Source organism: Mobula birostris, chromosome 16, assembly GCF_030028105.1.
Source record: "Mobula birostris isolate sMobBir1 chromosome 16, sMobBir1.hap1, whole genome shotgun sequence".
Lineage (NCBI taxonomy): Eukaryota > Metazoa > Chordata > Chondrichthyes > Myliobatiformes > Myliobatidae > Mobula > Mobula birostris.
Genome location: NC_092385.1, coordinates 39633822 through 39656263, shown reverse-complemented (window position 1 = coordinate 39656263; position 22442 = coordinate 39633822). Strand labels below are relative to the sequence as shown.

The 22442-nt window shown below is 38.7% G+C and overlaps 1 protein-coding gene across 3 annotated transcripts in view; it reads left to right on the top strand.

Annotated features, from left to right (window-relative positions):
* The window catches only part of rybpb (RING1 and YY1 binding protein b), a 135173-nt gene extending 122423 nt beyond the window's left edge, over positions 1 to 12750 (top strand). The window contains exons 5-6 of one of the 3 annotated variants that reach the window (XM_072280581.1): positions 1830 to 2047; positions 10829 to 12750. In XM_072280581.1, coding sequence (XP_072136682.1) covers positions 1830 to 2047; positions 10829 to 10872 — 262 coding nt within the window. In that variant the 3' untranslated portion in view covers positions 10873 to 12750. Of the gene's footprint in view, positions 1 to 1829; positions 5590 to 10828 lie in introns of those variants that run through there. The other 2 variants (XM_072280584.1, XM_072280582.1) reach the window with 2 other exon arrangements.
* Positions 12751 to 22442: the final 9692 nt, after the last annotated feature.

Below are 22442 nucleotides of genomic sequence, written 5' to 3'. Positions count from 1 at the left end.
CGGCCTCTAGCGTGTCCAACCCCTTAATAATCTTACATGTTTCAATCAGATCCCCTCTCATCCTTCTAAATTCCAGTGTATACGACCCCAGTTGCTCCAATCTTTAAACCTAAATGCTTGAAACCACAGTGTGCAAAACAGTTCTGAATTGTCTTGCTTGTTCCTTAGCAACTCTGTGACAAAAATGACCTCTTTTTGTAATATAATTGCACACAACTGACCTTTTTTAAAAACTGATTGCTCTAAGCATGGTGTACGTACCACACAAGTGTGCATGACACTAGTTTGAACCTGTTCAGCAACAGTCTTCTATCCCAGTTAAGTGACATAGTGTCCCAAATAAACAAAGCGAATCCTGGCTGTCTTTGGTTCTTTACGAATTGTCCCAAATAAGTGGCTGTCCTAATTAACTGGAATACTCTGTATTCCTTGCTGACCTTGTGGTTGAGATTGAATAACTAATGAAACAACTGAAGTAATTGATCTGCAAATGTTTCCTTAAGGAACTTGTGCAGTCATCTCCTTGCCAGAGAATGTTTGCACCCAGCCTCCCACCAATCAGCTATCATTATTATCTAATTGTGTTGGCTTTTGTCTCCAACCTTTAATCTCCTGGTTGCCAAACTAATACTACCCTGATGTCAAGACTTTTGGTCACCTTTCTTGTCAAATGCCTCCATGGGTTCCACTGTCAAGTTGTGACTAACCTTTGTTCCTGTTGAGCAGTTAGGAGTGTTTTGTGATATTAAACACTTTATACTAATTGATTTGGTTGGTATGTGTTCTACTGTAACCATTTTACACTTGAAACCTCTTGCTGCTTTACTGGTCTATTTTCTCCCTTCCCTTGCCTTTTAATCTGTCCTCAACTCAGGACAAACACTTTTTCCCTGTTCTCCACTTGTTTAATATTATTAAAATTATAACTTCTAATTTTGATGAAAATTTTGGTGAAATATTAACAACATCCTTTTCTGATGTTTCAACCCTGCTGAATATTTTATGGAAAAGAATGTTTTTCTTATCCATATTTCTAGTATCTGAAAGAATTTTCTTTTTGCCATGTTTGTTTGGTTGAAACAACATTCTACTGTTTATGCTACCTTCAAAAGAAGGCAAAGTTTCATTCAGTTTATGTCAACCATTTAATTCTTAGCTAACATTGCCAAACATATAATGATATTACCAGATAACAATGACATCTTCATTTGACATACAAAATAAGAGCTACATTGCTTACTCAATTCTTTGAACTTCTGTGAGGAATTCACTTGCTTATGTTTTCTGTTTCATTAACTAAGAAGCTATAACTGAGAACAGTATATTGCAAGTCAGGAATTGTTTAGTGGTGTTTTGCAAAGGTGTTTAGAAACATAGAAAACCTACAGCACAGTAGAGGCCCTTCGGCCCATGATGCTGTGCTGAATATGTACCTTAGGGTTACCCATTGCCCTCTAGTTAGCTAAGCTCTATGTACCTATCCAGGAGTCTCTTAAAAGACCCTATCGTATCTGCTTCCACCACCATCGCCGGCAGCCCATTCCACTCACTCACCACCCTCTGTTTCTTTCTGGCCTTTCTTTCTTTCAAATGCACAAATGGTGATTTTATTTTCTCACATTCATGAAATCATTCACAAGAAGATAATTTTCCATGTGCAAGGCAATAAATGCATTTTAAATCATAGGTGGAATTCTCTGCAACAAAAGCCATGGGTTTCAGCAACTCTAATGTTACTATGCAAAAAAATTGCTTTTTTTCATCTTTTGTGTTCTGTGAATTCAATTGATTTTGAAATGATCCTCATACTGTATTTGTTTCCGTTGCAGGCCTAAACTGAAAAATATAGACAGAAGTACTGCACAGCAGCTTGCAGTGACAGTGGGCAATGTCACAGTAATCATAACAGACTTTAAGGAAAAAATACGATCCTCTTCCACATCATCGTCAACAGTCACATCCAGCGCTGGTTCTGAGCAACAGAACCAAAGTAGTTCTGGATCAGAGAGCACAGACAAGGGTTCATCGCGTTCTTCTACGCCAAAAGGTGAAATGTCAGCAGTAAACGATGAATCATTCTGAGCTTTGCCAGGCTCCAGACCTGTACATGTAATGTGAAAAGTATGAATGAATACTTTTGACATTTTTTATGTATTCCCTTGGTTTTATATTTTCCTAACAATCATTTATAATGGATGTGCTCCTGAATCTACTTTTTTATAAATCTGCTGTGCACAATTTCCATGTACATTATGTATTTTTGACTTTATTTATTACATTTGCAAATTCCACCCTTTTCAACATATCCTTTTTTGTAAGTTTTGTTGCCAGCAACTATGCTGATTATTAGCAATTTTAGAGATGTTAAATGTCTTTAACTGGTTTAAACAAAATAAATGGTTGTTAGAAACCAACATATAGAAACACTGGTGCTTAATACACTGTGAAGTAAATGCAACATTTAACAGATAAGATTTGGACAGTGCATTCCAGCAGAGATGATCAAGTTTTGCACACTGTTGCAATGAAACCTGCCTTGTCATCAGGACAATTGACTTTCCCAAAGCATATATGACTGAGGATAAGTATGCTTGAGGCAATTGAACAATAGCTGGATCAGTTCAGTGAATTAGGTTACAGATGTGAGTTCCTCCTTACACTTACCTGAAAGCGGTGTCATTCTGTGCTGTAAATGTAATTACTGAATAATGTACTTCCCAGCCACCCAGCTATTGTAAAGAAGCAGTGCCTGATAACTGGCAGCATGATTTTAACATACTTCATATAGACATGTATACTAAAGCAGATTGCCTGTGAGAAAATAATACTGAATCGTCCAGGTTCAGATGTAATCAAATGAAGAACCCCTGAGCATTTGAAAAATGTTACTGTTGGATAATTCATTTTCACCAGTAAAGTGGATATCAGCAGTGTAGAAATAGCATTGATTATTGAAAACGTATACTGTTTCTGGAGATGGGGCTCATCCTAAAAATCATACTTTCCATCTTCAAATAAACAGCTTTAGTTAATACCTGTATGAGAAAAACGTGATTAGCCATTGTAACTTCAAAATTTGACATGTTCAGTATCCATCTTCAATTTTTGCACTTGCCAGTAATGCTTGTATCTTTAACTCCTATAATCTCTGTACAGTTAAAGCCAAATCATACTAAGTCAGAAATATGGAAGAATAAATAAGAACCAGATTCAGAAACTTTTGGGCTGAATCTCCTGCCATTCCATAAACAATGTGCTTTTGTTACAGATGTAAATAACAGGAAATCTCTAACCATGTACATAAGCAAAATTGTGACTTAGTATTTTTCTTGAATCAAGATGTTTCATGGCTGTGTTGGGTATAGAAGGTCACTAAATAAAGGAGAACTTAATGGAAAATAATACAGCCTTTTTTTACACTCCCCCGTTGTCACTTTTTTATGGCTTTGGTGCTTTTCGACTTAGGTTTTTAAACTATTGTAATTGGGTTTGAAACTTTGTTTTGGTTCTTAGCTCTTTTACCTGCTCCAAGCTGTAAAAGGTACAGGCTTTGCAGTTATCAAGCTCCCAGTTTTACTCATGGAAGTAATATTTCTTCAAAGATGCATCATGCTATGGCACTAGTTAAGAGAAACAAAATAAACATATTCCCTGTATAATAATACCAAGTATGTAATAGAATTAATTAAGTACTTTAGAATGTTTCCATAAACCTCAATTGGCAGCTGTCCCTACTGAATTATATCTGACAATCACCTGCCATTGATACATACAATTGGAGAGATTACCTGCTAAGGATTTCAGGATTTGCTTCCGTATCAATTTTTAAGAACCCAATGAGCAAAATAAGTTGGCACTACCAATGAAGTTTCAAAAAAAATTATTCTAAATTTCGATAAACAAATATACGCCACTTATTTATTACCATGGTGGTATTTGTTTTTTTTTGGACTTAGAATAAATTTAAATGATGTAAAGTACATTACACGTATTAAATTTTATCTTTATACTATTTGTTTAAAATTACATTTAATCATCAAATATTCTTATTTTTTTTCTTCTGACATCATCATAATGGGAAGAGTTTCCCAATGTTCTTAATATATTAACTCCAAAATGTTGGGTGGGGAGCGGGGCTGATAAGTGTTTCACATAATGAAAGACCTGTGTAACAATTTGTTCACTGTTTCTTTGTATTAAAACATATACATTCATATTGTAATTTATCTTTGTATAGAATGATGCACTTAGATTTTTGCAAACTTTACTGATATTTTTCTTTCTTGTAAATTGTATCTGGAATTTAATACTTCTGTGCAGTGTTAACACTTGCTTGAAATAAAGTTTATTCAAACTGCATTTAGAATGTTTAAGATGCTTCACTTAGTATTTTGATCTAAGAAGGTGATAAACTTGAAGATAAATTTTATTTAAAATGTGATGGCCTTCATGCAGGAATATGAACACTAGCTGTACAGATAATTTAACTGATCAGAGTGGATCATAAAAATTAAATACCACTCTGCTGGGGCAGGCATAAACTGAATGCAATTTTCACATAATGTAATGAACCCTTACTCTATTGGAAAACTATTTTCATTTGATTAGGTGCTGTTCTTTAGGGTAATAGCCAGCTATCTTTGTGCTGCCTGGCCTAGTTTTTTTAAACTTAGGATCTGATTGCTTTTCTGCAGTGCCTCCTTAATGGAAACTACACAGCCAAACAGGCATGTCAGTGATGACTTGGAAACAGGTCACTATTTTAATGTTGTATTCTGTAGACTGAATTGGTGCACAGAGTTTTTTAAAGAACAATCTTTAAAGCAACAGTAATAATAAAATTGGTAAAGTGTTTAAACCTAATAAGCCACTTACAAAGTTCATACAACTTGTATAAAACATTTTTATTTCTAGAAACGTTATTGGGAAGAGTGGCACTTCATCTGCCTTACCAAAAATATTTCAGTCTACTTTTATAAACTATTGTAACTTAAGTTATTGAAAAATGTATTGTTTGCTGGAAATATTAAGAAAAATGCTTGTAAGTAACTTGAAATGGCTTAAGAGCCAACATTTAGAGAATGACAAGCTGACCAGTTTTTTTTAATGCGCAAGCAGTTCTGTTCTTGTGTATGACTGGTAACCTTTATTTACTGTGTAAAGATGGTTACATTGTTATTTCTTTAGCTTTGTTCATTGAAGACCCCAATAGAATGCTTGTTTAAAGTGGCATAACATAATCTTGTGAATTTTGTTATTGTAATATACAAGGTATATTTTCATTTGCCCGGAAAGATGTCCTGCATAATGCTTTGAAGTTCTTGCCTTGTAAATTCATTAGGGCTGACAGCGTGCTGGATTTGTTTTCTTTAATCTTCATGCTGGTGTGTTCATGGTGGTTTTGTGAGTTGGTAAAATTATTTCCAGGTCTTAAATGTTTTGGGAACTTTATAACCTACACTGCTTTTTGTCTAGCAAATAAAAGATGTTAATATATTCCTGTTACTGGCATGTGCACGAATATGTTATTAGAAGCCACTTTATTATTTCTTCCTTAACTGCTTCAAATAGAAATGTCTATTTATGAATTCTGCTTGTAGTTTTTCACAAATAAAATAGTTAAAATTTATTTAATCGTAGTTTCTTTTTTAAAGGAATGTAACATGTTATAGTTTATTGGTTTATAATGAAAGCAAACCTATGGGATAAAAATTCCCGTTTTAATGGTATCGTTTTCTTGTTTTTCTGTTACCATACATGATATGTTGTAGTAGATATGCTGGTTTTCAAAAACCGGTAGAAGTAGTAATACATCGGCACCAAGTTTATCAAATGGTCACCTTTTATCATTTCAAGCATCCACAGGGAGTTTCCATAGATTGTAATTAAATTTCAGTCTTCTATGTCAACTTAAGGCAGTTTATCTACCTTGATTACATGAATTTGGAAGTTGAGCATGAATTGAATTAGTAATTAGGTTTCTTTAACAACCAAGAATCATGGCATTCGAAGAATTCAGTGAAGTACTGCGATCATCACAACAAAAAGGAAAATTATGTGCTGTGACTTTCTGTAAGTTGACCTGTGTGTGGCAGTTCTCAATATGTAACCAATTTTTTGAAGGGGTTCAAGGAACACTTGTATTGAAACAAGTTTGTACCATAAAATTCTGTAAAATATAATTAACTTCATGGTGCAATCCAATAGTGTTTGAGCTATTCAAGTCTGCGTACGCTAAATGTATTTCCAGTGACATTTTGTATATATTAAAAATTTAATTTAATATCTTTGCTCAGATATTCCTCTCAGAAATTGGGTTTTAGAGATACAATTGTCTGTCATTTTTTTGTGATCTGCAGTAGAATATATAAGCATTTGATGCTACTTTTCTGTATTTGAAGTCCTTTTAATTCAGCCAGTGTTTTTTTAAAACTTTATTTTTCAAAAGATTATTCATCTTATTACAATGTTCTGAAGGGTGCCAGCCTGAAAAGCTGACTGTTTGTTTATTTCTGTAGATGCTGCCTGACCTGTTGAGTTCCTCCAGCATTTTATGTGTGTTGCTATGAATTCCAGCATCTGCAGAATCTCATGTTTATTCATTTTATTGTGGTGTTTATAATTGCTTTTATATTGTACCATACACATTAATGGCTAATCAAATGAGCATATTTATTAAGTTAAGTGCACTGAATTTATTGTGAGAAGTAAATAATCTAAAGATCAGTTCACATTTCATTGTCTTTTGTCATAAAAGAAAGCTGGAAAAAATGCACCTCCAGTCTTAAGTATATTAGTGAATAGTTGGCCTAGAACATAGAGCAGTACAGCACAATATTGGCTCTTCGGCCTGCAATTTGCTGATCTATTAACCTACTCCACGATCAGTCTAACTCTTCTCTCCTACATAGCCCATAATCCTTTATTTTTCTTTCATCCACATGCCTAAGAGTCTCCTAAATCTCCCTAATGTATCAGCCTCTAACACCACCCTTGGCCGTACATTCTAGACACTTAACAGTCTCTGTAAAGGAAAACTACTTCTGGATCCTCCTCAAAACTCTCCTCCACTCCCCTTAAAAGGACATCCTCTGGTATTACCCATTGCTGCCCCCAAGAAAAAGGTGCTGACTGTATAATCTTGAACACGTCTATCAAGTTGATTCATCCTCCTAAATCATTATCCATTCATTTGTTTTGTATATAAAGAACAAACAACATTAATGTGATAAGTGTCAGACAATTGCTACTTTGCTTAACAGCATGTAAGCTTCTCCCTTATTAACATGATGCATCAACATTATTCTGAGAGAGCCATCATTGAGCTGAAGTAGCCAGAAATTCTACTCTATCAACTCCTATGTCAGGTCAGAGGTTAGGTGTTCTGTAGTGAATGTCCAGTCCTCACCATCCATAGGATGGTAGTAGAAGTATAATAGAAAGCTTTCACCCTGTTGAGGTGAGTGGATTTCAATAATGTAAGCTCAACAGCAAACAGAACAAAGTAGACATTTGTCTGGTACTTCACAATAAACTTCTATTTCTAATGAACATCAAATGTGATATACAATCAACTGGAAACATTGCAGTTAAATCAGCTTTATTTTTACAATGACGGGAAGTACCTTTACTTTGGAGTACCACTAACCTCAGTGTGCCAGGATGCTAACTTGGAAATCCATCATTGTCACAGAGTCAGAATACTAGATCACTGATTCCTTTTTGCCACAAAGGCGGTGAATCATGTAGATCATTCTGCTAATATTTGTTGGGTGATTTGTGTCATGTAGTAAGTGCTGAATAACCAGCAAATATGTCTCCTTGGAACAAAGGGGGACAAAAGTTGGTTTCAGTTCATGTGTAGCTAAACTAATCAGTGAAAACTTTATTGTTTTTGCTGCTCCAACTTAGTTCAAGGTATAGTACTAATACCTAGTAGGGATTTCATAAGTATAGTCTTTCTGGTCATGGTAAAATATAAATCAGATTATGCTCTTGAGGTCTTTATGTTCATGTTTTCCAGATTATACAGTAGGCTTTTTTTTTGTGTTAGAACTTAAGTTTAAGACAAAAAAAGTTTGGCATTGAGTCCATATTAACAAAATGTATTACCATGTATCCTGTCAGATAGTTCAAATGAGAAAAGAATTCTGTAGATGGAAAACTGAGAAGGTTTTGCATTTGCTCAAGAATTTGAGAAACCAGAGTAAAATTTCCCTTTCTAAAAGGTAAAAGACTGGACAATTTAATTTTGATGAGGATGCACAGCTGTGTTCATTGCCAGAAATTGATATATTTGAGCAGAAAGAACAGATTTTTCCTTGTGGCACAGCTTTTGTGCTCAGTGAACAAATTACGCTGCAAGGTATTGAAGCTTGTCAAAGCCCAGCTGCTCAGTACAAAGCCCCTGCCAGATGATGTGTTTAAATATATTATGGCTAAGTATGCTTGGATTGTTACTCAGAGGCATATGCTTTACTTAGCAATATTTTTTTAAAAGACAACCTGTGCCTGCCAGGTCATTTGTAAATAACTTCAGCACTGCTCATTTACCCTGTCAAGTGTGGGAGACATTGCTTCAGGGATGAAGTACTAGTCAGCAAAGCTCAACTTTGCACCCCTCTCTCCCATCTCTATCCAACTGAAATAATTGATTTTTAAATGGTATTGTACAAAGTTTATTAAATACTATTATATCACCTTTCCTACATATTCCCTTTTACCTGTCCAGACTAAAATAAAACTTGGCTTGCTTTTCCAAGTTCACTAATTTGCTGTTTACAATATAGTCATCTCTATGTTCGATGACAGAAGATGGGTTGGGCCATATTTTACACTCTACCTTCTGCAAAGTTCTTGAGTTTCTTGAGACCATGAGTTCTTGGGTGCCTACTACTTTAATTTTCCATCCTACTTCTATCTAAGTTTTATATTGTTCCAATGGGATTCAATACAACATTATAGAAGGGTTAGGTTTGGGGTTAGACGCTGTTGGTTGGTCTGGTAGATGTGATGAGAATGGCAGTAGTGAGGGGGGGGTGGAATGTCTAAAGTAGGTGGCAACAGTGAGGAGAGCATAATATTTTCAAATGTAGTGCACAATGATGGGATGAGGGATCTGCAGCAAGTAGGTGTGTCCAGCGAGTGGAGATGAAGGAATTAGATTGGGTTAGACACATGCAAGAGATGAGGGGTCATTGAAATTTGTGCACTTTCAAAAGCCAAAAATGCATTTGTGGGAAAAGGAACTTTATAGGCTGTTTTATAAGCTTAAAGCTTAGAGATCAAATGTACTTTCAGTTGCAAAGGGGGGAAGGTACAAGACACTGGGGTTTTCATAGTATGTGTTGAGACCTGGAAGTGATGTTGATGAAGGCTTGTTTATTGCAGCTGATCATCCTGAAGGAAATGTAAATAGGAGATTCTGAAGAAAATAAAACCCAAAGAATGATATGTGCAATGGAGAAGTAACAAAAATTCGGCAGATGTTGTATATCTGAAACAAAAGGAATGCAAGAAATAGCAAAGCATGCAAGATTTCAGGATATAGAAAAAGTGTTGGGGCTTGGGCCTTCCTTTTGAAGTGGTCAGTTTTGAAACAATCTGGAAAGGCTGGTTATAAGAAATTGCTGAAGTCATGAAAGCTATAATGTGCTAAATCAGAAAATAAGACGCTGTTCCTGGAACTTAGTATTCCATTCAAGTCCAGTGTGTAAGAAGCCAAAGAGACCAAAGTAGAAATGCAATGAAGAAGTAAAGGTGACAGGTAATTGGTAGATTCTGGTATAGATTGAAAGGTGATTTTTCTGCAAAGCAATCACCCATTCTCTGTTTAGCTCCCTTAATGTAGAGGAAGCTGCATTGTGGCCATTGAATGTGCTGTACTGCAAGTGAATTGCTGCACCACCTGGAAGGAGTGTTTATGTCACTGGATGATATGAAAGAAACAAATGATGGGGTATATGTTGGCAATTCCATTGGTTACATGGAAGGATGCTTTGAAAAAGATAAAGTAGGTTAAAGTAGAGATGGATGACTGAACCAGAGTATCAATGGTCCTGACAAAATGATGGGAGGGAAGTGAAGGTGTGCATGGTGTGGCATCAGGTGAAAGATGGTGAAAATTAGAACAATCTGTAAAATGTGGAGGCTGATGCGGTGGAAGAGATTAAGGAGAACTCTATCCATTTCTGCACAAGAAGAGAGATTGAGAGCAGAAATGGGAGAAATGGAACAGATGTGGTTGCAGTTCCTGGCCAGTCATGGCTGGTTAGACTGGAAGATCTCTGCTAAGCATCGGTAGGGAAAGTATCAGCAAATAGGCTGGAAAATTAAGAGTCAAGTAGAATCCTTACAGGAAGCATGGCAGGAAGAGGTTTAGCCAGCACAGCTTTGAGAGTGCTTGGGCTTGTAATGGATTTCAGTTGATAACGTCCCATGTCTGAAAATAAAACAGCCACGAAAAGTAAGAGGGCAGTTACAGATGAACTACAGCATATGAAACTGATACCAAGATAGGGGTGGGCAGCAAAGGTAATAAAATTTCTAAATGACGTGCAAGATCGGGAAGCAAATTCAATAGTCATCAATCTACCAGAAAAGGAAAATAGGGAGATATACAATGATCATTCCAGGTAGCCCATAAACTTCACCAATGATGTGATGGACCAAAGGGCTTGTTTCTGTGCTAGATATCTATATGATAAATTGTCCCATACATCTTCCCATTGCTATGCAGCCTGTGCTTTGAAACAATTGCTTTGTTTCTTTTTCCACAGATGTTGTCCAACTTACTGCATGTTTCTGATGTTTTCTGTTTTCATTTCAGATCTCCAGCATCTGCAAGTTTTGATTCCCATAAACACTCTTTGATATGGAGATGGTGAGAAAGAGGATTATCAAAGTGAGAACAAGTTCAGCCAGCTGGAAGAGTACCAATTGGGTGTCTGTTCCAGGAAGAAATAAGGACCTGTCAGGCTGTCTTGATGTGGGATGGGGACAGAAAGGATTTGTGTCCATGGTGAAAACAAAGCAATTAACACCAAATAACTGGAAGGTATTAAGTAGCAGATGGCACCTAAAATATCACAGATTGGAAGTGACTTGGAGAGAGGAAACAGAGAAAGGCAAGAAGAAATCACTTCTATGGGACAAGCTTTCTATGGCAGAGTAAACCCATGTGTGTACTGAACATGGCAGTATGACCCCATGTGTTTGCTGAATTCAGCAGTGAATCCAATCCCTTCTCTGAACTTGCAGTGTAACTCCTATGCCTATGCTTATCTTGGCAATGTGATGACACATCACAATGATTGTTTCTGTACTTACAACTGTTTCTCTCTCTGGAAATGCTGCCCGCCCTTGGCATTTCCAGTCTTATTATTTTAAATTTCAAGCAACCACAGTCTATTCTGTTTAACATTGGATATCATATTGAACTATGTTCTCAACCAGTATGTATAATACTGAGATCTGGCAAAATGTACTATATAACTCCTGGAAATAATACTGGAAAAGTTTGTTTGCTAAACTATAGCAATGCTGGAGGAATTCAGCAAGTCAGGTATCATCTATGGAGGAGAATAAATAATCCATGTTTTCAGTCTCGGCCGGAATATCAGCTGTTTATCCCCTTCATAGATGCTGCCTGACTTGCTGAGTTCCTCCAGCATTTTATGTGTGTTGCTTAAGGTTTCCGGCGTCTATGTAGAGTCTCCTGTGTTTTTGGTAAACTGTATATGTATAACCAATCTATCCACATCCAATTGTAAATTTAGATCAGATGTTGATATCAGTACAATCTATTGTGTAATTTATATACATTTATAGCTTTTTTTTCTCTGATACACCTCAAAAGGCCTTGTGATTTGTACTAAATTAAAATAGTTCTATGATCATTCCAGCTTGCATGTTTTCTCATTCTGTTCATTCAATAAGAATTAGAATGTCCCTAAGTTCAGTAACAAGGCAATGTGACATTTCTACAGCTGTCTATAAAAAGTATTGGCAATAAAAATAAATTGGATCTAGACTGGAGTTATGAAATTTATAAAACTTGTTTTGGTCTGTACTTGGTGTAATTTTTATGATATCAACAATTAATGCTGGATACATAAATTACAGATGATTCTCACTGGTGTATTATGTGTCTGGAAGTTTTACAATTAGTTGTATATTCTGTTTATAAGATAAAAGTATTAAATTTGAAGTGAATTTACATTTTAAAATTCTGATGGGTTCCTAATTATAACCCATTATTCATAATTCAGCCTATTAAACTCAATAAAATAATTTCACCTCACTTGATCTAAATAGTATGGTTTATTTGACAATTAAATGCATTGCAAAATGTAATAATGATGTATCAGCACCACAATAATTTTGTTGTATTTATTTTTGTTAATTTTTCATTTAATTTGTATAAGCTGATCTGTGATGTCCATTGCCAGGAGAAGCTGACCAAGGATTTTTTTTTTTTTGTGCCATAAAGCTATATTTGCCCTATTTTGATATACAAAGCTGATATCAGGAATTTTTTGTAATAATGCATTTTGCTCACTGGGTGGACATTAGATACAGACGTGGTTGACTCATAATGTTTTCTTTGCTCAGGATTAATTAAGCACATGCATAAATTCTGGCATTGCCAGTAATATTCATTATCTATTAAAGAATTAAAAAGTACTTGTTAAATTATATTATTACAAAGGAATGCAAATGTTATGTATCATATTTCTCATGGTTTATATTTGCAAAATTTTATTTTGAAACAATACAAAAGAAATATCAGAAGATTAAACTAGTTGTATATCTATTAATGTAATACATTTTGAGAAATCTTTGTGGCTGTTTTAAATGAAATCTTATCTCTTTTGCCAATATTACCATATACACAGTCATAATTCACATAAAGTGGGAATAACCAAGCATCAAATCAAATATCATGAATGAGCAAACTAAGCAACCTGGCTATATTTTGCTCAATTTAACAGAGGAATGATTTCTCTTTTGAAAAAGAAAAGATTGTTTTAACACATTTGCCATACAGGTACACCACAGTAATAAATAGGAGTAATAAACAGGTTAGTAATTTTGTTTTACTAATGGGTTCTATTCACTCAATTTGTTTAATAGGTTTCTCACCAAAAACAAAAACAAATGATGTGCAGAATAAGAAAAAATAAATACTTAGTTACTGAAGATAATGATTTAGTTTTGGTTCTGTTCTCTGCCATGTTCTCAGTTTCTCTCTTCAATGACCACAAGAAAGCGGTCCAAAAGGGTTCAGGTGACTCAGGTTTAAAATGGGTTGGAAAGGTTCTGTGAAACAGATGAATATCTTTTAAAACCTGACATGAAGGAAAAGATGGTGGCAGAATATTTGGGGACAGTATGTTAAAGTTGCAATCTTTTAGAGGCAATGCACTAAACTTGGATTTTTAAATATTATCCTTAAAAAAGATGATCTTAAATGAAAGATACTGTGGAATTTCTCAAAATAAATCCATTCTAAGTCTGAACATGGACCAAGGATCTGAATTCTAGCATTGAACTGAGAATGATTGCCTGACAATAAGGTGGCATTTGACCTGGAGTCATGAAAAACTCAGCCCCATTAATCTCTGTAGGTGTTCCTCAGGATCAGAGTATCATTCCTATGATCTTCAATTGCTACATCAATGTTGAGAATGACTTGGAGGTTAAGGAGCTCATTAATCACAGGTGTAAGGCACTTCTGGAACTGGAAGCTGCACCATCCCTCAGTAGGAAAGAAATAGAGACGTCCAGCAAAAGAAAAATAATCCATGACCTAAAAATGGATAGATAGTGAAAAGTGCACAGAAAGTCCAGCAATGTTTTTGGACAGTTGTGACATAATAGAGTACTTAGTGTTGTCAAAGCCATCTAAGGCACAAACACCTTCAGTCTGACCTCACCGACAGCCAACAGTGGAGTGGAGGGGATAAAAAAAAAGCAGGAAATGCCAATATGCTGGAACAATTTTTCTGTCCTTGACATGGGTGCCATTGATTCCATCGCACAGCAAACTGTTTGACCCAGCCTTACTGCTAATCATGACTGACAATGTTTTAAAAAAAAAGCCTTATCCCAACTAAAATGTAACAAGTAATATCCTCCCAGAAACTTGGTGATGAAGATCTTTGGTCGTAAATGCATACCCTCATTATCCATTTCTGAGAAGATGAGATATTCCAAGGGATGCTATAGGTACAGTAAGCATAAGCATTTAAAAAAAAGTAAACAAACTCCAAACAAACCTGCTGTTACTACAAGGGAATACAGTCAGAAACAAAGTCATCACCAGTATCCTCCACGACTGCCTTCTCTCAGTGATTAAGGAACCATGTCCTGAATACCATCTATTCAGAGATATGTTCAGACATGATCTTCACTGGGAAACAATGGGGGGAACATGGAGGGAGAGGGGGCTGCATCAAACACTGCCTGTGGTCTTTTTGATCTTTTGAGCTCACTAGAACTTGTCATTGCACCAACCAGGAGGAGCTATGGAGCACTCGCCTCAAAATCAACTGCACACAGAAATTCATCTCCATTCATCATGACTGCAAGACACTATCTAGTGGATCTTCAACAGAGCCAATATTGGTGAAGTCTGGTGTAAATAAGGCTGAGTTCTTTCTCCTGGACTCATTTCAAACTTTCCACTGCACTTCACACTCTGCAAACTTCCCAGTGGAGTGGTGCCACTGGAAAACTGTTCCTGTTAAGACAAACTGGGTTCTAGACACATGGTAATCCAAACCTCAGTATTCAAGCTACAGCATACAGGTAATATTTGTACATATGCATGGGCACAAGCTGAACTGCAAGTCATTGTCAGCTCAGTCACAAAAGTATTTGAGAGGATGGGCTTTGCCTCAACACTTGCAAGATGAAGATCCTTCACCAACCTGCCCCATCTGTACTGGTCTCTGACAGTGACGGTTCACAGTGAGATCCAAGAGTACTTGAGCTACTTCCCACATCAAAGGTGCTGCCTCCTGGAAATAAAAACATTGGTGAAATTCACCATTATGTTTGCCAGCTTTGGTGAATTGAGAAGAGTACTTGAAGTTCAAGAACGTAAACACGAGGAATTCTGCAGACGCTGAAAATTCAAGCAACATACATCAAAGTTGCTGGTGAATGCAGCAGGCCAGGCAGCATCTCTAGGAAGAGGTACAGTCACGTTTCGGGCCGAGACCCTTCGTCAGGACTAACTGAAGGAAAAGCTAGTAAGAGATTTGAAAGTGGGAGAGGGAGGGGGAGATCTAAAATGATAGGAGAAGACAGGAGGGGGAGGGATGGAGCCAAGAGCTGGACAGGTGATTGGCAAAGGGGATATGAGAGGATCATGGGACAGGAGGCCTAGGGAGAAGGAAAAGGGGGAGGGGGGGAAACCCAGAGGATGGGCAAGGGGTATAGTCAGAGGGACAGAGGGAGATAAAGGAGAGAGAGAGAAAGAATGTGTGTATAAAAATAAATAACGGATGGGGTACAAGGGGGAGGTGGGGCCTTAGCGGAAGTTAGAGAAGTCAATGTTCATGCCATCAAGTTGGAGGCTACCCAGACGGAATATAAGGAGTTGTTCCTCCAACCTGAGTGTGGCTTCATCTTTACAGTAGGGGAGGCTGTGGATAGACATATCAGAATGGGAATGGGATGTGGAATTAAAATGTGTGGCCACTGGGAGATCCTGCTTTCTCTGGCGGACAGAGTGTAGGTGTTCAGCAAAATGATCTCCCAGTCTGCGTCGGGTCTCGCCAATATATAGAAGGCAGCACCGGGAGCACCAGATGCAGTATATCACCCCAGCCAACTCACAGGTGAAGTGTCGCCTCACCTGGAAGGACTGTCTGGGGTCCTGAATGGTGGTGAGAGAGGAAGTGTAAGGGCATGTGTAGCACTTGTTCCGCTTACAAAGATAAGTGCCAGGAGGGAGATACATGGGGAGAGATGGGGGGGGGGGAACGGATGGACAAGGGAGTCGCGTAGGGAGTGATCTCTGCGGAAAGCAGGGGAGGGGGGGAAGATGTGCTTAGTGGTGGGATCCCGTTGGAGGTGGCGGAAGTAATGGAAAATAATATGTTGGACCCGGAGGCTGGTGGGGTGGTAGGTGAGGACCAGGGGAACCCTATTCCTAGTGGGGTGATGGGAGGATGGAGTGAGAGCAGATGTCTGTGAAATGGGGGAGATGAGTTTGAGAGCAGAGTTGATGGTGGAGGAAGGGAAGCCCCTCGTCTCCCTCGTCCTGGAATGAAAAGCCTCATCCTGAGAGCAGATGCGGTGGAGACGGAGGAATTGCGAGAAGGGGATGCCATTTCTGCAAGAGACAGGGTGAGAAGAGGAATAGTCCAGATAGCTGTGAGAGTCAGTAGGCTTATAGTAGTCATCAGTGGATAAGCTGCCTCCAGAGACAGAGACAGAAAGATCTAGAAAGGGGAGAGAGGTGTCGGAAATGGACCAGGTAAACTTGAGGGCAGGGTGAAAGTTGGAGGCAAAGTTAATAAAGTCAACGAGCTCTGCATGCGTGCAGGAAGCAGCGCCAATGCAGTCTTCGATGTAGCGAAGGAAAAGTGGGGGACAGATACCAGAACAGGCACGGAACTTGGCGAATATAGTATGTGTATAAGAAAGCTTAAGAAATAAATTAGTAAGGCCTGACAACAGGAATTCTGCAGATGCTGGAAATTCAAGCAACACACATCAAAGTTGCTGGTGAACACAGCAGGCCAGGCAGCATCTGTAGGAAGAGGTGCAGTCGACGTTTCAGGCTGAGACCCTTCGTCAGGACTAACTGAAGGAAGAGTGAGTAAGGGATTTGAAAGTTGGAGGGGGAGGGATAGAGCCAAGAGCTGGACAGGTGATAGGCAAAAGGGGATACGAGAGGATCATAGGACAGGAGGTCCGGGAAGAAAGATGGGGGGGGGGACCCAGAGGATGGGCAAGAGGTATATTCAGAGGGACAGAGGGAGAAAAAGGAGAGTGAGAGAAAGAATGTGTGCACAAAAATAAGTAACAGATGGGGTACGAGGGGGAAGTGGGGCCTTAGCGGAAGTTAGAGAAGTCGATGTTCATGCCATCAGGTTGGAGGCTACTCAGACGGCATATAAGATGTTGTTCCTCCAACCAGAGTGTGGCTTCATCTTTACAGTAGAGGAGGCCGTGGATAGACATGTCAGAATGGGAATGGGATGTGGAATTAAAATGTGTGGCCACTGGGAGATCCTGCTTTCTCTGGCGGACAGAGCGTAGGTGTTCAGTGAAACGATCTCCCAGTCTGCATCGGTTCTCACTAATATATAGAACATTTTAATTCCACGTCCCATTCCCATTCTGATATGTCACCCCATTCTTACCCCACCCCCTATTTATTTATTTATTACTCCCCCCCTTTTTTTCCTCTCTCTTTTTTTCTCTCTGTCCCTCTCACAATCACTCCTTGCCTGCTCTCCATCCTCCTCTGGGCTCCCCTCCCCCTTTCTATCTCCCTAGGCCTCCTGTCCCATGATCCTCCCCCTTCTCCAGCTCTGTATCCCTTTTGCCAATCAACTTTCCAGCTCTTGGCTCCATTCCTCCCCTCCTGCGTTCTCCTATCATTTTTGATCTCCTCCTCCCACTCCCACTTTCAATTCTCTGACTATCTCTTCTTTCAGTTAGTCCTGACGAAGGGTCTCGGCCTGAAACGTTGACTGCACCTCTTCCTAGAGATGCTGCCTGGCCTGCTGTGTTCACCAGCAACTTTTATGTGTGTTGCTTGAATTTCCAGCATCTGCAGAATTCCTGTTGTTTGCATCAATATGAAAATGTACTTTTAATCCCCTGCTTTGTTTCTCGAGAGTTAAATCTTCTCATGTCCCTTAGATTTGCTGCTTTCGCCAGTGGATGATTCAAAACTTCAAGTTTCTTGTTGTTCTGAAAAATAGCTCAGTGTGTCAAATATTTCTTTGTAACTGAAACATCTCACATCTTATCCTTAATCCTATTTTTCAAAGCTGGCCTTTTTATCACGACTCCCTGAGTGATCTTTCAGGTTTATCTTTTGTCTCTCTGGTGCTATTATATTTTATGTCCATAGAAATAATATTGGAACCTCTTCCAGAATTATTTCCCTTCCCACCTTTCAAATATTTGGAAAAAGACCAATAGCTGTATCCTTGATACTTTTCAAAGTTCAAAGTAAATTTATTTTCAAAGGACATTTATGCAACCCTGAGATTCATTTTCTTCTGGGCATTAACAGTAAATACAAGAAAAATGGCACGCAACAGGATGGACAAACAATCAATGTGCAAATACAGAAAGAAAGAAAATGATAATACTAAATAAGCAATAAAGATCATGAGTCTTTGACTAGGTGTAGCATGTCCCTTCAGACTACCATTTCTTTTCATCTGAAAATATTTTATTCAGATGTGAAATGCCTTCACATTAAGAACCTGCTATTTAGTTGACTATATTCCTGAGAGTTTTGAAGCCCCACCCCCATTAGAATACTTCATTCTAATTAAAATCACTGAATAAAAGTTAACCCACTTCCAAATTTACCATGCACTTCCTGGCCCCACTGGAAAACCCAGAGGTTACACAGATATCATTTAGTTATTCATCTGTAGTCAACGGAAGACTCCAATGATAGATTTTTTAAAAATTATACTTCTCCAGAGACCAAGTAGCACATTCATTTCTACTTAGTACTGTTGTCAATGCTTCATCATGTGGCCAATATTCCACCCGAATTTTAATTACACATGAAATGTATCTGGGATGTATTTTATCTTTGCTCTTGTCTGCATATTTTCTACAAATGGATAATAATTAGTCAAACAGGATTATCTGGTAAGATATTTTTTTAAAAACTGCCAATTCTGAAAATCGAAAACAGAAAATGCTGGGAAAACTCAGCAAGTCCAGCCACATCTGTGTAAAGGAAAACGGTGACGGCTAAATTCAGGTTCAGGATTGAGCCCTGTGCAATCTGTGTAAAGGAAAACGGTCAAGGCTAAATTCAGGTTCAGGATTGAGCCCTGTGCAATCTGTGTAAAGGAAAACGGTCAAGGCTAAATTCAGGTTCAGGATTGAGCCCTGTGCAATCTGTGTAAAGGAAAACGGTGACGGCTAAATTCAGGTTCAGGATTGAGCCTGTGCAATCTGTGTAAAGGAAAACGGTCAAGGCTAAATTCAGGTTAAGGATTGAGCCCTGTACAACCTGCCTCTGTCTCCTTTGGAAAATCCATAAACAGACCCATTGCTCCCACATTGACTCTATCTTTTCTCTTCTAGTGCAATCTCTTCCCACTTCGAGGTTCAAAATTCCAAAGTAAATTTATTATCAATATTTATTTTCTAGCAGGAGTTCACAGTAAATACAAAAAAGCACAACAGAATCAGTGGAAGATTGTACGCAGCAAGACGGACAAAAAACCACTGTGCAAAAAACATCAAACTACAAATACAAACAAACAAATAAATAAATAAGCAAGCAAGCATTGAGAACGTGAGATGAAGAGTCCTTGAAAGTGAGTTCGTAGCTGTTGGGAACAGTTCAGTCATGGGGCGAGTTAAATTATCCACTCTAGGTCAAGATCTTGATTGTTGAGGGGCAATAACTGTTCTTAAACCTAATGGTGTAGGTCCTGGAGCTCTTGTACCTCCTTCCTGATGGCAGCAGCAAGAAGAAAGCATGGCCTGGATGGTGGGTGTCCTTGATAGATGCTGCTTTCCTGCATTAATAGCATCTATGATACTCTGCCACTTTCACCATTTCTAACTTTCTCGTTCCAATTGGCTCACCTTCACCACAGATGTATCTGCATCTCACATCAGTAGGGCTCCTTGGTTGAACTTGGTTTGAGATGTGTCTATTTTAATGCAAGAAGCATCATGAACAAGGTGGATGAGCTTAATGGATCAGCACTTGGAGCTATGATGTGGATGGTGCAGGGACAGGAATGGTTACTTAGAGTGCCAAGCTTTAGATGTTTCAGAAAGGACAGGGAGGGAGAAAAAGAGGTGGGGGCGTGGCACTGTTGATCAGAGATAGTGTCATGGCTGCAGAAAAAGTGGAAGTCATGGAGGGATTGTCTAATGAGTCTTTATGGGAGGAAGTTAGAAACAGGAAAGGGTCAATAACTCTACTGGGTGTTTTTTTTTATAGACCACCCAATAGTAACAGGGACATTGAGGAGCAGATAGGGAGACAGATTCTGGAAAGGTGTAATAATAACATGGTTGTTGTAGTGGGAGATTTTAATTTCCCAAATATTGATTGGCATCTCTCTAAAGCAAGAAGTTTAGATGGGGTGGAGTTTATTAGATGTGTTCAGGAAGGTTTCCAGACACAATATGTAGATAAGCCTACAAGAAGAGAGGCTGTACTTGATCTGGTATTAGGAAATTAACCTAGTCAGGTGTCAGGGCTCTCAGTGAGAGAGAATTTTGGAGATAGTGACCACAATTCTATCTTCTTTACCATAGCATTGGAGAGGGATAGGAACAGACAAGTTAGGAAAGCGTTTAACCAGAGTAAAGGAAAATATGAAGCTATCAGGAAGGAACTTGGAAGCATAAATTGGGAACAGATGTTCTCAGGGAAATGTATGGCAGAAATGTGGCAAATGTTCAGGGGATATTTGTGTGGTGTTCTGCATAGGTATGTTCCAATGAGACAGGGAAAGAATGGCAGGATACAGGAACCGTTGTGTACAAAGGCTGTTGAAAATCTAGTCAAGAAGAAAAGAAAAGCTTACAAAAGGTTCAAAAAATTAAGTAATGATAGAGATCTAGAAGATTATAAGGCTAGCTGGAAGGAGTTTAAGAATGAAATAAGCAGAGCCAGAAGGGGCCATGAGAAGGCCTTGGCAGACAGGATTAAGGAAAACCCCAAGACATTCTACAAGTATGTGAAGAGCAAGAGGATACAATGTGAGAGAATAGGACCAATAAAGTGTGACAATGGAAAAGTGTGTATGGAACCGAAGGAGATAGCAGAGGGAGCTAATGAATACTTTGCTTCAGTATTCACTACGGAAAAAGGACCTTGGCGATTGTAGGGATGATTTACAGCGGATTGAAAAGGTTGAGCACATCTACATTAAGAAAGAAGATGTGCTGGAGCTTTTGGAAAGCATCAAGTTGGATAAGTGTCCGGGACCAGATGAGCTGCAGCCCAGGCTACTGTGAGAAGTGAGGGAGGAGATTGATGAGCCTCTAGCAATGATCTTTGCATCATCAATGGGGATGGGAGAGGTTCCAGAGGATAGCAGGGTTGCAGATGTTGTTCCCTTGCTCAAGAAAGGGATTAGAGATAGCCCAGGAAATTATAGACCAGTGAGTCTTACTTCAGTGATTAGTAAGTTGATGGAAAAGATCCTGAGAGGCAGGATTTATGAACATTTGGAGAGGCATAATATGATTAGGAATAGTCAGCATGGCTTTGTGAAAGGCAGGTCGTGCCTTACGAGCCTGATTGAATTTTTTGAGGATGTGACTAAACACATTGATGAAGGTAGAGCAGCAGATGTAATGCATATGGATTTCAGCAAGGCATTTGATAAGGTTTCCCATGCAAGGCTTATTGAGAAAGTAAGGAGGCATGGGATCCAAGGGGACTTTGCTTTGTGTATCCAGAATTGGCTTGCCCACAGAAGGCAAAGAGTGATTGTAGACGGGTCATATTCTGCATGGAGGTCAGTGACCAGTGGTGTGCCTCAGGGATCTGTTCTGGGACCCCTTCTCTTCATGATTTTTATAAATGACCTGGTTGAGGAAGTGGAGGGATGGGTTAGTAAATTTGCTGATGACACAAAGGTTAGGTTGTGTGGATAGTGTGGAGGGCTGTCAGAGGTTACAGCGGGACATCGATAGGTTGCAAAACTGGGCTGAGAAGTGGCAGATGCAGTTCAACCCAGATAAGTGTGAGGTGGTTCATTTTGATAGGTCAAATATAATGGAAGAATATAGTATTAATGGTAAGGCTCTTGGCAGTGTGGAGGATCAGAGGGATCTTGGGGTCCGAGTCCATAGGACACTCAAAGTTGCTGCCCAGATTGACTCTGTGGTTAAGAATGCATACGGTGCACTGGCCTTCATCAATCGTGGGATTGAGTTTAAGAGCCGCGAAGTAATGTTACAGCTATATAGGACCCTGGTCAGACCCCACATGGAGTACAATGCTCAATTCTGGTCACCTCACTACAGGAAGGATGTGGAAGCTATATAAAGGGTGCAGAGGAGACTTACAAGGATGTAGCCTGGATTGGGGAGCATGCCTTATGAGAATAGGTTGAGTGAACTCGGCCTTTTTTCCTTGAAGTGACAGGGGATGAGAGGTGACCTGACAGAGGTGTATAAGATGATGAGAGGCATTGAGCACGTGGATAGTCAGAGGCTTTTTCCCAGGGCTGAAATGGCTAGTATGA